The sequence below is a fragment of the Carcharhinus amblyrhynchos genome, chromosome 2, assembly GCF_965287045.1.
Source record: "Carcharhinus amblyrhynchos chromosome 2, sCarAmb.v2.hapA, whole genome shotgun sequence".
NCBI classification, from domain to species: domain Eukaryota; kingdom Metazoa; phylum Chordata; class Chondrichthyes; order Carcharhiniformes; family Carcharhinidae; genus Carcharhinus; species Carcharhinus amblyrhynchos.
This window is the reverse complement of record NC_137325.1, coordinates 78,486,321-78,502,150: the sequence shown is the minus strand read 5'-3', so window position 1 is coordinate 78,502,150 and position 15,830 is coordinate 78,486,321. Positions and strand designations below refer to the sequence as shown.

At 42.0% G+C, this 15,830-nt stretch overlaps 1 protein-coding gene across 1 annotated transcript in view; it reads left to right on the top strand.

Moving 5' to 3' along the window:
• The window catches only part of slc25a13 (solute carrier family 25 member 13), a 195,486-nt gene that overhangs the window by 121,287 nt on the left and 58,369 nt on the right, over positions 1-15,830 (top strand). The window contains exons 6-8 of the mRNA XM_080214583.1: positions 2,841-2,987; positions 13,077-13,215; positions 13,787-13,880. Of these exons, the coding sequence (XP_080070709.1) occupies positions 2,841-2,987; positions 13,077-13,215; positions 13,787-13,880 (380 nt within the window). The remainder of the gene's footprint in view (positions 1-2,840; positions 2,988-13,076; positions 13,216-13,786; positions 13,881-15,830) is intronic.

The following is a 15,830-nucleotide window of genomic DNA, read 5'->3' as shown; positions in this document are numbered from 1 at the left end:
ACCTAAATGGAGAGGGATGTTGTGATAGCCATGAAGGTTGTGGAGGATTGTTGATGGATCTCCCTGTGGGCTTTGTGGAGTATGAGCTTGCATTATTGAATGAATGGAGGCTTGACCAGTGGGAAGCGGTCAGCAGAAGTTTTAAACCTGTTACTTCACCCAGACGGTTGTTGTAGGTCCTGACATGAAGACTACCTGACTGTAAGCCACAGACACAGCCCTTTCCTTCAGTGCACAATAAAGGTGTTGGTGATGGAAAACTGGGGTATGGCTGAATTAATATACTGATGTAAAAGTGTTTATGCAAACAGAACACTTTTTGTTGGAGGGAAGGGAAGGGTGGTGTTGAGTTGGATGATTAGCCATAATCATCATGAATGGTGGAGCAGGCTCAAAAGCCTGAATGTGGTCACTTCTAACTCTTCCATCATTTGGCTGCTAATTGGCTGCCATGTATAAAGAGCAGGGGTGGGAATTGGCGGCACATACATCAGGTCAGCCTCCCACGCTCTGACCAAAAAACCTAATCTTCCCTCATGGACTATTGTTATAATATACTTTGATATAATATGAATGTTTTATTGTTATTCTATGAATGAAGAAACCATGTAAAGTACTTTCCTTATCTTTTTCTGAATCGCATTTCTAAAAAAAATTTTCTTTCTTGGATTCTGGACACTGGGGATTTGATGTTTATTTTCGCTCTTAATGTTTATTTCTGGATGGCTGATATATCCTCCAAGGACAATATATCCCTCCTAAAGTGTGGTGCCCAGATCTGCTCACAGTACTCCAATGATTACTAAATTATGGAGAGTATGTTGCTTATAATAGCACCTTGTGCCTCTTCTTTGACTGCCGTCTTATTGTTATAACATGGAGAAAATTTCTGATGTACACTATATATAGTATACTCAAAGCCAAGCAGACCAGAACATCTGATTGATATACACTATGTAGTAAAGTCCAAGCCAAGCAGACCAGAACATCTGATGAGCACAATCAGCAGAATGTGTGATCTTTGTTGTTTGAACTAACAAATAATTTGTCAGTCAACTCACTAAGGTTATGTCTGGACCTGCACCAGAGAAATTGGAGTTGCTTAAGCCACACACATTGAGTTATTGTGCAACATGGTCTAAAATACTTGTGCAGAGCGATGAATTTTAAAACGTTGGCCTATCAGAGTTTTTTTAGAAAAAGGGCTGCAGGGAAAAGCCTGGAAACCACAGGCCAGTGAGCCTCACATCTGTAGTGGGTAAGTTGTTGAAAGGTATTTTGAGGAACGGGATCTACAGGCATTTAGAGACACAAGGACTGATTAGAGACAGTCACCATGGCTTTGTGAGTGGAAAATCATGTCTCACAAATTTAATTGAGACTTTTTGAAGGGTAATCAAGAAGATAGATGAGGGCAGTGCAGTTGATGCTGTCTACATGGACGTTAGGAAGGCCTTTGACAAGGTATCGCATGGTTGGTTGTTGTATAAGATTAAATCTCTCGAAATCCAGAGTGAGGGAACTAAATGGATGCAAAATTGGCTTGGTGACAAAAGCCAGAGTGTGGTTTTTTTCAAACTGTAGACTGTGACCAGCGGTGTGCCTCAGGGATCGCTGCTTGGTCCACTGTTATTTGTCATTTATATTAATGATTTGGATGAGAATATAGGAGGCATGGTTAGTAAGTTTGCAGATGACACCAAGATTGGTGGCATTGTGGACAGTGAAGAAGGTTATCTCGGATTGCAACAAGATCTTGATCAATTGGGCCAGTGCACTGACGAATGGCAGATGGAGTTTAATTTGGATAAATGCAACTTGATGCATTTTGGTAGATTGAACCAGGACAGGACTTACTCAGTTAATGGTAGGGTGTTGGGGAGAGTTACAGAAAAAGACCTAAGGGTACAGGTTCATAGCTCCTTGAAAATGGAGTCACAGTTGGACAGAGTGGTGAAGAAGGCATTCAGCATGCTTGGTTTCATTGGTCAGAATACTGAAGTCAAAAGTTGGGACATCTTGTTGAAGTTGTACAAGACATTGGTAAGGCCACACTTAGTATGCTGTGTACTGTTCTGGTCACCCTATTATAGAAAGGATATTATTAAACTAAAAAAAAGTACAGAAAAAAATTAGTAGGATGCCCCAAGACTTGATGGTTAGAGTCATAAGGAAAGACTTGGTAGACTGGGACATTTTCCTCTGGAGCGTAGGAGACTGAGGGGCGGTCTTATAGAGGTCTGCAAAATAATGAGGGGCATAGATCAGCTAGATATCAATACCTTTCCCAAAGGTAGGCGAGTCTAAAACTAGAGGGCATAGGTTTTAGGTGAGAGGGGAGAAATACAAAAGGGTCCAGAGGGGCAATTCTTTCACACAGAGGGGGTGAGTGTCTGGAACAAGCTGCCAGAGGTGGTAGTAGTAGAGGTGGGCACAATTTTGTCTTTTAAAAAGCGTTTGGACAGTTAAATGGGTAAGATGAGTATAGAGGGATCTGGGTCAAATATGGGCAATTGGGACTAGCTTAGGGGTTTCTAAACAAAAAAAAAGGGTGGTGTGGACAAGTTGGGCCGAAAGGCCTGTTTCCATGTTTAAACCTCCATGACTCTGATCTATATGTGCTCTACATACAATAGCATAAGTTGGCTATAAAGCTAATAATCAAGTGCACAGTTTAGGCTAATTTTGTCAAATGTTACTAATTTGATCTAATTTTGTTGAAATCAGTTGATTCTATTTTACAGTTGATTCTATTTTCATCCTGTTTTCACATTTGAAAATTAAAATAAGCGTCAGAATTTTGAAACATTTTGATTCAAATTTATTTTCTGAATTTGCAGACATTACAGCAGGAACATGCACGACAGGCTTTTATGCAGAAAGATAAAGATAAGATTGGCAGCATTTCTGTCATGGATTTCAAGGAGATCATGATCACTGTTTGCCCACACATGCTAACCCAGTTTGTGGAACAATCCTTAGTAGCAGTAAGTTGCATAATTATGTTGAATACACAGATTTTGTGGGATGCTGAAATCGGTATAAATGTGTAAAACAACATTCATATCAAACTTCACTAAATGATCTTACTTTTGACAATGATATTCTTTATTATGTGATCCTAATTAATGTTTTAAATGAATGCAGTATTATTCTATGAAATTATTTCCATCTTTAAAGTGCTCCCACAAGATCAAGGAGAAAAAATTCACTTTGCAGTCAGTGGGCAGCTAGTCAGTGAGGTAGCTGTTCAGTATGTTAGTCTGAGGCCCTCGGTAAAGTTAGAATTAGGCCTCATTTCTGTGGAAGCAATGAGCTGCAAAAGCAAGGTAGGCATTCCAATGCCTTGCATCACTTGAGGCCCAATGGCTTCTTGCCATCTCTGATGCTGAGCTGGCCCACAGGAGGACCTTGGGGAAGGGAGCAACACTGATTTAATTTATTATTGTCTCATGTGTTGGGATACAGTGAAAGGTATTGTTTCTTGCACACTACACAGACAAAGCATACCATACATAAAGTAATAGGGTAGAAGAAAAAGAGGTGTAGAATATAGTTTTACAGTAATAGGGCATAGAGAGTTTAATATATGATGGGTCCATTCAAAATTCTGATGGCAATAGTAAGTGATCTCAAACTTCTGCACCTTTTTCTGATCCTTTGAAAAAAGGAAGCGAGTATGGTCAGGATGCATGGGGTCCTTGATTATGCTGGCTGCTTTTCCAAGGCAGCAGGAAGTGTAGACGGAGTCAACGAATGAGAGTCTGGTTTGCGTGATAGACTAGGCTACTTATAGAACTCTTTGTAGTTTCTTGCAATCTTGATCAGAGCAGGAGCCGTACCAAGCTGTGGTACGTTCGGAAAGGATGCTTTCTATGGTACACCTGTAAAAATTGATGAGAGTTGTAGCAGGCATGCTGAATTTCCTTAGCTTCCTGAGAAAGTAGAAGCGTTAATGGGCTTTCTTAACTATAGCACCAGTGTGGAGGGACTAGGACAGGTGATCAGGTCACCTAGAAATTTGAACGCTGAAGGTAATGAGCCTGCAGCAGCTCGGCGCAGTATAGTGGAGCCCAGGGAGAGCACTCCTGCAACCTCTAGCTGCACAATAATATAACTTTGACATAGTGTTGTGTTCATTTTTGAGCACCTTTTAAGGACAACTGGTATGACCCTGATTTACATAATGAATAAGCCTTGTGTTGAAGGGAAGGGAGCTGCTCAGTGGTATCAAGTAGTGAAGTGGCCAAAGTTAAACCCTGGCCATTTTCAAATCTCGGCATTTTGGGCACATATCTGTTGGGTTTTGAAAAAGCTGTTTTACTAAGTGTACTACCCAGCTTGCCATATTCATGTGGCTCTGCTATAAGGCAAGCATTATAGGCTGCCATTTCTATTCAGTTCGATAAAGTCTCTCAGAGATAGTAAGTGAAAAAGAATGTTATTCATACGCATGAAACATATAATGTAGAAGTGGGAAAAAAATGGTTTTTGAATCCAGGAAATTAGGCAGAGAAGACATTGAGAGAAACATTCAAATCTACAGAATAAAAGCTGCTGAAAGGGTCAAAGGAAAACATAAAATGCAAGTAAATATTGAGTGAGTGAAAATGGCTGCATTGGAAATGAGATTGGTGATTATTTTCCAAAAGTTGCTGGATTCCGGGGAAGTGCCGGAAGATTGGAAAACGGCTAATGTTACGTCGTTGTTTAAGAAGGGTGGCAGGCAAAAGGCGGGGAATTATAGGCCGGTTAGTTTAACGTCTGTTGTAGGAAAAATGTTAGAATCCGTGAACAAGGAGAAAATAGCTAGGCATCTTGAGGAGAATTGTTTGGTAGAGCAGACGCAGCACGGTTTCGTTAAGGGGAAGTCGTATCTGACGAATTTATTGGAGTTCTATGAGGATGTGTCTAGGGCCGTGGATAGAGGAGAGCCGGTGGATGTGGTGTTTCTTGATTTTCAGAAGGCGTTTGACAAGGTGCCTCAAGAGGTTATTGCAGAAGGTCATGGAGTTGGGGGTAGGGTGTTAGCGTGGATAGAGGATTGGCTGTCAAATAGGAGGCAGAGAGTGGGGTTCAATGGGTGCTATTCGGATTGGCGGTTGGTGACTAGTGGAGTGCCCCAGGGGTCGGTGCTGGGGCCTCAGCTATTCACCATTTATATAGATGATCTGGAGGAGGGGACCGAGTGTATGGTGTCGACATTTGCTGATGACACCAAGATTGGTGGAACGGCAAATTGCGCGGAAGGTGTGGAGGGTCTGCAGAGGGATCTAGATAGGCTGGGCGAATGGGCCAGCAACTGGCAAATGGAATTTAATGTTGGCAGATGTGAGGTTGTCCACTTTGGTAGGAATAATGGTAGGAAGGACTATTACTTACGTGGCGAAAAACTGCAGCATGTGACGGTGCAGAGGGACCTCAGGGTCCTTGTGCATGAGTCGCAAAAACCCAGCTTGCAGGTGCAGCAGGTGGTCAGGAAGACGAATGGGATGCTGGCCTTCATAGCGAGGGGGATTGAATATAAAAGTAGGGAGGTCTTGCTGCAGCTATATAGGGCATTGGTGAGGCCGCAGCTGGAGTACTGTGTGCAGTTTTGGTCGCCGCACTTACGCAAGGATATTTTGGCCTTGGAGGGAGTGCAGAAGGAGGTTTACTAGGCTGATTCCGGAGTTGAGGGGGTTGAACTATGAGGAGAGGCTGAATAAACTAGGCTTGTACTCGTTAGAGTTTAGAAGAATGAGGGAAGATCTCATTGAGACGTATAAGATGTTGAATGGGATGGATAGGATAGAGGTGGAGAGGCTCTTCCCGCTCAGAAAGGATAGTAGGACTAGGGGGCACAGCCTCAAGATAAAGGGGGTGCGGTTTAGAACGGAGTTGAGGAGGAACTTCTTCACGCAAAGGGTGGTGAATCTCTGGAATTCTCTGCCCGTTGAAGTGGTGGAGGCTGCCTTGCTCAATATTTTTAAGACGTGGGTTGATAGGTTTTTGATAGGCAAGGGGATTAAGGGTTATGGGGAGAGGGCGGGAAGGTGGAACTGAGCCACGACAGATAAGCCATGATCTTATTGAATGGCGGGGCAGGCTCGAAGGGCTAGATGGCCTACTCCTGCTCCTATTTCTTATGTTCTTATGTTATGACCTACCCCTGCTCCTATTTCTTATGTTCTTAAAGTTCAGTGATCTTGGAAAGTGATTTCTGACAAAACTGAGTTTTTACACTCAAAATGTTATAACAATGAGAATACAGCAGACTTAATTAACAAGACAAGTTTTTGATAAGAGAGGGGATTAAGGGTTATGGGGAGAGGGTGGGAATGTGGAACTGAGCCACGACAGATCAGCCATGATCTTATTGAATGGCGGGGCAGGCTCGAAGGGCTAGATGGCCTACTCCTGCTCCTATTTCTTATGTCCTTATGACTGAACTTAGAACAGTAGTCACCCTCCTAACAGTGCTGGAGACGGATTGCTACGAAGTGTTTACCACTCTAAATTTAACTGACAGCAGAAATCTTGACCACCTTGAATACATGTTGAACCCTAAGTGAATGTTACATATGAACCAAAATTCAGAGCGAAAAAGATGAGGAACTCTTTCTAAAGAAAGCAGTTGATGTGTATCAAATGCAGAAGTTGTGAAACATCAACTGGAGGATATGCATGGCAGAGCATACCTGGAGATGCATGCTTAGGGTCGGTCCAAAAGAAATTGCAGACTACGGGCTGGATGGTAGTCAGAAGGTGAGTTACTTGTCACTAAATTCGTAACTTTGGACCTGCTCTTGTAGCCACAGTATTTATATGGCCAGTCCAGTTCAGTTTTTAGTCAATGGTAACCCCAGGATGTTGCTAGTGGGGGATTCAATGATGGTAATGTCATTGAATGTCAAAGAGTGATGGTTAAATCCTCTCTTGTTTGAGATGGTCATTGCCTGGCACTTGCGTGGTGCAAATCTTAATTTCCACTTGCAACCCAAGTCTGGAAGTTGTCCCGTTCTCATTGCATTTGGACGTGGACTGTTTCAGTATCTGCAGAGTTATGGATAGTGCTGAACATTGTACAGTCATCAGGAAACATCCCCACTTTTGAGCTTATGATGGAAGGAAGGTCGTTGATGAAACAACTGATGATGGTTGGACCTAGGACACTACCCTGAGGTACTCTTGCAATGATGCCCTGGAACTGAAATAATTGACCATCAATCACCACAACCATCTTCCTTTTGTGTCAGGTATGACAGCAACCAGCGAAGGTTTTCCCCGATTCCCATTAATTCCACTTTTGATGGGGCTCCTTGATGCCATACTTGGTCAAATGCTCCTAGATGTCAAGAGCAGTCACGCTCAATTCTGGCATTCAGCTTTATTGTCCAGGTTTAAACCAAGTCTTGAATTAGGTCAGAAGTTGAGTGACCTTGGTGGAACCCAACCTGGGTAGCAGTGAGCAGGTTATTGCTAAGCAAATGCTCTTTAATAATGCTTTTGATGATCCGTACCATCACTTTACTGCTGATCGAGAGCAGACTGAAGGGGAGGTAATTGGCTGGGTTGGATTTGCCCTGTTTCTTGTGTGTAGGACATACTTGGGTTATTTTCCACATTGGGTTGATTCCAGTGTTGTAGCTGTACTGGAACAACTTGGTTTGAGGTGTGGTAAGTTCTGGAGCACAAGTGTTAAGCACTGTTGCCAGAATATTGTCAGGGTTTATAAACTTTAACAGTGTCTAGTGCCTCCTGCCATTTCTTGATATTATGTGCAATGAACTGAATTGATTGAAGATTGACATCTGTGATGTTAGAACTTCTGAAGAAAGCCAAGATGGATTGTCCACTTGGTGCTTCTGGCTGTAGTTTGTTGCAAATGCTTCAGCCTTATTTTTTTGCACGAGTGTGCTGAGCTTCTCCATCATTGAGGATGGGGGTGTTTGTAGAACCTTGTCCTCCATCAGTTTTTTAATTGTCTACCAACATTCTTGATCACTAAGGAGAAGTTTCTGGGGAAACAAAGATCGGAAGGTGGATAAATCACTGGACCAGATGGATACACCCCAGCTTCTAAAAGAGACAGCTGAGGAAGTTGTGGAGGCGTTGTTGGTGCTCTTTCAGGAATCACTGGAGGCAGGGAGGGTCCCAGAGGACTTTAATGTAAGTAACTAATGTAACACTGCTGTTTAAGACAGGAGGGAGGCAGCAGATGGGAAATTATAGGCCGGTTAGCCCGACTTCGGTCATTGGCAAGATTTTAGAGTCCATTATTAAAGTTGAGATTGCAGAATACGTGGAAGTGCGTGATAAAATAAGACTGAGTCAGCACGGCTTCGTCAAGGGGAGATCATGTCTGACAAATCTGTTAGAGCTCTTTGAGGAAGTATCAAGGAAGTTAGATAAAGGAGAACCTGTGGAGGTGATTTATTTAGATTCCCAAAAGGCCTTTGACAAGGTGCCACATAGGAAACTGTTAAATAAGTTAAGAGTCCACGGTGTTAAGGGTAAGATCCTGACATGGATAGAAGATTGGCTAACTGGCAGAAGACAGTGGGGATAAAGGGGCCTTTTTCAGGGTGGCAGCCGGTGACTAGTGGTGTGCCTCGGGTCGGTGCTGGGATCACAGCTTTTCACAATATACATTAACGATTTGGAAGAAGGAACTGAAAGCACTGTTGCTAAGTTTGCAGGCGATACAAAGATTTGTAGAGGGACAGGTAGCGTTGGGGAAACAGGGAATGGGGGGGCTGCAGAAGGACTTGGACAGGTTAGGAGAGTGGGCAAAGGAGTGGCAGATGGAATACAATGTGGAAAAGTGTGATGTTATGCATTTTGGAAGGAGGAATAGAGGCATAGACTATTTTCTAAATGGGAAACTGTTTAGGAAATCGGAAATCAAAGGGACTTGGGAGTCCTTGTTGAGGATTTTCTTAAGGTTCATGTGCACGTTCAGTTTGCAGTTAGGAAGGCAAATATAATGTTAGCATTCATGTCGAGAGGGCCAGAATACAAGAGCAGGGATGTACTTCTGAGGCTATATAAGGCTCTGGTCAGACCCCATTTGGAGCATTGTGAGCTGTTTTGGTCCTGTATCTAAGGATGGATGTGCTGGTCTTGGAAAGGGTCCAGAGGAGGTTCACAAGAAAGATCCCTGGAATGAAGAGCTTGTTGTATGAAGAATGGTTGAGGACTCTGGGAGTTTAGAAGGATGGGGGAGGAATCTTAATTGAAACTTACAGCATACTGTGAGGCCTGGCTATAGTGGATGTGGGAGAGGATGTTTTCACTAGTGGGAAAAACTAGAATCAGAGGGCACAACTTCGGGCTAACAGGATGATCCTTTAAAACAGGGATAAGGAGGATTTATTCAGCCAGAGAATAGTGTATCTGTGGAACACTTTGCTGCAGAAGGCTGTAGAGACCAGGTCATTTAGTGTCTTTAAGACAAAGAAAGATAAGTTCTTGATTACTTAGTAAGGAGATGTGGGGTTATGGAAAAAAGGCAGGGGATGAGAAAAATATCAGTCATGATCGAATGACAGAGCGGATTTCATGGATCCAGTGGCCTAATTCTGCTCCTATATCTTATGGACTGGATGTGGCAGGACCACAGAGCTTAAATCTGAGTGCAGGATATGTCGGCCTATGAGGTTGCAGGTTGTGTTTGAATATAATTCTTCTGTTGCTGACAGCGCTTCATGGATGCCCAGTCTTGTTGCTAGATCTGTTTTAATCTGTCCCATTTAGCATGGTGGTAGAGTGATGCCAGTGAGATGGGTCTGGGCACAATCTGATGCGGCTGGTATTAGCAGTCGCGTTTGCATCTAAGGCATTAATGCAAGTAGAATGACGCTATGTTCAATTGTGTGTGTGCCGGGCTATTATTTTTGCCTGTGCGCATTTTCATCAGTAGCTACTTGAGCAGGGCAAAGTGAATGTAATGTCCACCACAAACCCCTTCAAAGCATTTTTCACAAACTGCTACTATCCGCTCCAAAGTGATAGCACAAAGATATCATCTGGATATGAACCACAATCAAGGAAAACAAATGTATGTTGCAGGCATGCTGTCAAGAGGAATGCTGCCCATGAAGAAATTTGAGGAGGCTACAACAGAATGCAGCATCTTCCAGATGCAACATGAAGCAGCTGCTCAGCATGATCTGGAAGTCATCAGTCTATATTGAATCTGACGGGCGTGCCTTGTTCAAATCAAGCGAACTACCCAACAAGGTGCAACTCCCAAGCATTATTAAAAGTAACGAAAGAATAGCCAGATAACATTAAGGACACAACTATGGTCACAAAAGCATAGATTGAGTATGCCAAGATGGTGGGTAGCATAGTGGCACACTGCTACCTCTCAGCACCAGAAACTCAGGTTTGATTCCTGCTTTGGCCCATTGTCTGTGCGGAGTTTGCACCTTCTCCCCCATGTCTGCATGGATTTCTTCCAGGTGCTCTGGCTCCCTCCCATGCTCCATTGACCATGTTATTGTGCATTGGTCATGCTAAGTTCTCCCTTAGTGTACCCAAACAGGTATGTGACTAGGGGATTTTCACGGGTGTTTATGTAAGCTTACTTGTCACACAAATAAGTAAACTTCGAAGATGAATTGACAGCTCAAGGTGATGTCTGGTAAAAAGCAAGTCGAATCATCAGCTCTAAAGGATGAGAGATGCTGAAGCGTATCCATGCTAGCTATCAGGGATTGAACTGATGGCATGACATGGTGGCAAAGCGATTAGTGCTGTTACTTCAGTGCCAGGGACCCAAATTTGATTCTCGTCTTAGGTGGTTATCTGCGTGGAGTTTGTACGCTCTGTGCATTTCCCCTGAGTGCTCCAGTTTCCTTCCACAATCCAAAGATATGTAGGTTAGGTATATTAGTTGTGGTGAATGTGTGGGGTTAGGGTGGCAGGATGGGCCTAAGTAAGATGCTGTTCGGGTCTGCACGACTCGCTAATATGCCAAATGACGACCTTCTGCATTGTAGAGATTCTATGGTTCAGTGGACTCTGAGAAAGGGAAGAGATGTGTTTTACCAGTCACATGAAAATATAATTCAAGATCACATTGGCCAGTGTGATGCCCATAATGAGCACCAAGGCATTCAAGTAGAATGACGCTATGTTCAATTGTGTGTGTGTGTGCCTGGCTATTATTTTTGCCTGTGTGCATTTTCATCAGTAGCTGCTTGAGTAGAGCAAAGTGAATGTGATGTCCACCACAAACCCCTTCAAAGCATTTTTCACAAACTGCTACTATCCGCTCCAAAGTGATAGCACAAAGATATCATCTGGATATGAACCACAATCAAGGAAAACAAATGTATGTTGCAGGCATGTTGTCAAGAGGAATGCTGCCCATGAAGAAATTTGAGGAGGCTACAACAGAATGCAGCATCTTCCAGATGCAACATGAATCTGGTCAGATTATGGATGAGGCTGGACCAGGCCCCTTTTCACTTTGGCAGGAATTGATTATTTTTTCATTGTAGACTACTATTTAGAGTAGTGGGAATTAGACCAGCTGAATTCAGTGACAATGAGTGAAATAGTAGAATGCTGAAAGTATGATACTCCAGAAATTGTGAAGTGTGACATTGGCCCTGAGTTCATAAGTGAAGAATTCACGCAGGATAGGGGAATTCAGCACTACAATTGTCTCTAGCAGTAGTGAAAATAAAGCAAATTTAGCACAGATGTGTGCAAGGCAAGCGTTGGGTAGAGAGAGACACTGACTGAAGACATGGAAAGTGGTCCAATCCAGAGACTGATGCCATTCCACTACTTTTCCAAGACTAAAAAGCTACCAAAACCACAAATATGAACAGGTGCGAGTGAAGTGACAGCCAAATTTCAGTTTGACAAAACTGTCAAACCATTATCAGAACTGAGTATTGGAGAGCCAGTCAGCATGCAAATCTTCAGTGCTCTTAGCAAGAGTTGGACAATGTGGGACTTTGGCACATGCATAGTTAAATTGTCACCTCAGTTGTATGCGGTGGAAACGACTCACCAAGTATACTGATGCAACCACAGGCATATAAGCAGAACCAGCAAAATTTCTCCTTCAAAGCACAAAGCTGTTCCTTCACAGTAGTTGGACCATCAGGGAGAAGGGATGTCATCAACCGTACTGAGTACAGACCTACCATCAATCCCAGTGTTCTGCAAGTCACCAGCAACTGCAATGGAACAGCAATAGTCACCAAGGCAGTAAGGGCCAAAGGAATGATACACTCCAGACAAGGAACATCGCCCATATTAACAGCCAACGTGAAAATGTTTCATTAAGAATCCTGCAACATTGAAAGACTATGGGTGGAATTTTCTCAAAATAGGCAGAGTGGCGCTGTGGGCTGAAAAAATGGAGAGGAAGCTGCCAGTCCCGAAGGTGCCTTTCCCTGTTGTATAGTTCAGCGCTCCAAACAAAAATGAATGAAAGGGTGGGCCGCACCATGCCAGCAATTACTTTTTTTTAATTTTTGGGACCCTAGTACAAAAAATTAAAAATAGAATCCCCCATTTCCTGGAACGCCCAGTCACCCCATGGAATCCTCATATCTTCCTCACCACCCCTATGGAACCCCATTTGTGCAACAATTCCCACCCCTACCTCTCTCCAGCAGAATATCCCCTGAACACTTCCAGCACTGCCTGTGATACAGGATAATTAGTTCCTGCTGTTGGCAATTCTGATCTCAGGTGCATGATATGTGTTGGCATGCCCTCATCCTGATGTGAATGGACAATCTAAAGGGGCACTATCAGGCATAAAGGCCTGATAATTATATTTAAAAGTTTTCAAATGGGAATCCAGATTTTCAACTTTGGGGTTCCCGTTATGTCATTGTTGGGATAATCGGAATGAGTTGGTTTGTGTTTTGCCAATTAGTTATTGTAGAAATTTCATAAAACTTAGTGGATAGGGTCAGCCTTAACTACATAATTTAAGATTTGTTTAACCCAAGTGACTGTGTTTTACGTAAGGCGTTTTATTCAGAAGTATTTTCAGTTCAAAATATATGAATGACATTAGAGTAAAGTTTAATATTTTTGTTTTCTGTAATTACTTGTAGGCAGCAGGAGGTACAACAAACCATCGAGTCAGCTTCTCCTACTATAATGGTTTTAACTCTCTCCTTAACAACATGGAGCACATTATAGGAGTCTACCATACCATATCTGGCTCCAATAGGAATATGCATGTTGGTAAAGGTTAGAAGGATTTCTGATTGTTCCTTCCAGATATTTCCCAGATTTAAAAGTGGGAAGGGGATAGATATGCATATGCTGTTTTTAAAAATCAGTCACTGCTAGCTCAGTTTAATCTGTGACACATCTTTTGCCCACTGCATTTTAACTCTCTATTCCTCCCGTACACCTTTGTTACTTTGTACTTTATTTTGCATCTACTTCCAATTTAAATTGGTGAGAGTCAGATTCATGGGGATTTTAAAAGCTCTAAGCTAACTTCCAAAATGACACTTTATAAAAATAGCTTTATAGTTAATTTTAAGTATTCTGTAACATGTATTACAGTACAGTAAACTGCCCTATATGCTTGGACTGAAATTGTAATCATTCTTTTCGGACAACTTTAATTGTTTATTCTTACAGCAGCAAAAATACTTCATTAGTTAGACCTATTGGGACTGCTGCATGCAAATTTCCACATGCCCTATTGCACTGATCCATATTTAATTAATACCTTATGTGTAGTAATCGAAGATGCATAGTCTGTTTCTAATGTTAAATAATGAAGCAATATTGTACGATTTTTATTCAGAGGAATTTACTCTGGCTGCCCAGGAACTTGGTGAAGTGACACCTATGGAAATTGATATTTTGTTTACATTATCGGACATCTACAAACCACGTGGGTAAGTTGGAAAACAAAGAACAGTGTTCTGTTTTTTAAAAAATATATTCATATTTGGCAGTTAAATAGAATACAAGTAGACTGTGTTCATATACAGAGCATGGACTGTGCCTGATGATAAAATATTTTCACTTATAACTACCAAACCTGGTGCGTGTCACCAAAAGTTTTGAGTTTTTTAGACCACACCAACTGTGCTTAATATAAGAACATAACATTGCTGAGTTATATTTAAGAGCAGAAAGGTTTGAGGCCATGTATTTTAATTTATTTACTATTTAAATTAAATTACTTAAGATATTAATTTCGAGAATATCGAGTTGTAATGTTTTCAAATTTCTGTTTCTTTTGTAATTTTTGAGTTCAGTGTTGTGAAATGTGTTAATTATTGATGGTAAGATAATCATGAAGGATTTTCTGTATTTGTAATGATCAACAAAGGTAATGTCATGGAAGACTTATGCAATGTAAATAATTTAATCACAGGTCTATATTAAAGCTTGAATTTCAATGCATCCTAACTTTGCTCTCCATCCCTTTTTGGGGTCAATCTTAAAATTTATGCACCATTAATTTCTGCAGCGGTTCTGCATTTATTTGCTATAACTTTGGCAGGAAACCCAAAACCCCTCTTATTCACATTGTATCATGTTTCTGAGAAAGTTGAGGTAAAGTACCCATTTGGTTTCTCCAGTTCTCATTTATGCTCCATTTCCTTTTGCGTCTCTATTTGGTCCTAACACTTTACTATTATTGTATTTTTATAGAAACATAGAAGATAGGAGCAGGAGGAGGTCATTTGGCCTGCTCCCGCCATTCATCACAATCATGGCTGATCATTCAACTCAGTAACCTAATCCTCCTTTCTCCCCATTACCTTTGATCCCAAGCACCCCAAGTGCTATATCTAACTGCCTTTTGAATAGATTCAATGTTTTAGCATAAACTACTTCCTGTGGTAATGAATTCCACAGGCTATCTACTTTTTGGTGAAGAAATGTCTCCTCATTTCTGTCCTATATGGTCTACCCTGAATCCTCAGATTATGAACCCTGGTTCTGGATACACCCACCATTGGGAACATCCTCCCTGCAACCACCTTGTCTAGTCCTGTTAGAATTTTATAAGTTTCTGTGAGATCCCCCCTCATTTGTCTGAACTCCAGCGAAAACAATCCTAACCTAGTCGATCTCTCCTCACGTAAGTCCCACCATCCCTGGAATCAGCCTGGTAAACCTTCGCTGCTCTCCCTTGAGAGTAAGAATGTCCTTCCTCAGAGAAGGAGACCAACACTGCACACACTATTCTAGGTATGGCTTCACCAAGGCCTTGTACAATTGCAGCAGCACAACCCTGCTCCTGTACTCGCAATCTCTTGCAATAAAAGCATACCATTTGCTGTCTTTACTGCCTGCTGCACTTGCATGTTTAATTTCAGCAACTAGTGCATGAGGACACCGAGATCCCACTGCACACTCCCCTCTCCCAATTTACAGCCATTCAGGTAGTAATCTGCCGCCTTGTTTTTGCTTCCAAAGTGAATAACCTCACATTTATCCAAATTATACTTCATCTGCCATTGATTTTCCCAGCCACCCAACCTGTCCAGATGATTCTGAAAGATCTCTTCATCCTTGTCACAGTTCACCCTCCCACCCAACTTGATATCATCTGCAAACTTTGGGATGTTATATTTTGTTTTCTCATCAAATCATTAATATATATTCTGAATAGTGGAGGTCCCAGCACTGATCCCTGTGGCACCCCATTAGTTACTGCCTGCCAATTTGAGTAGCATCCATTAATTCCTACTCTTCGTTTTCTCTCTGCCAACCAGTTTTGTATGCATCTCTACATCTCCCCCAATCCCATCTTGCACAATAATCTCTTATGTAGAACTTTGTCAAATACTTTCTGAAAATCCAAATATATCACATAGATTGGCTCCCCC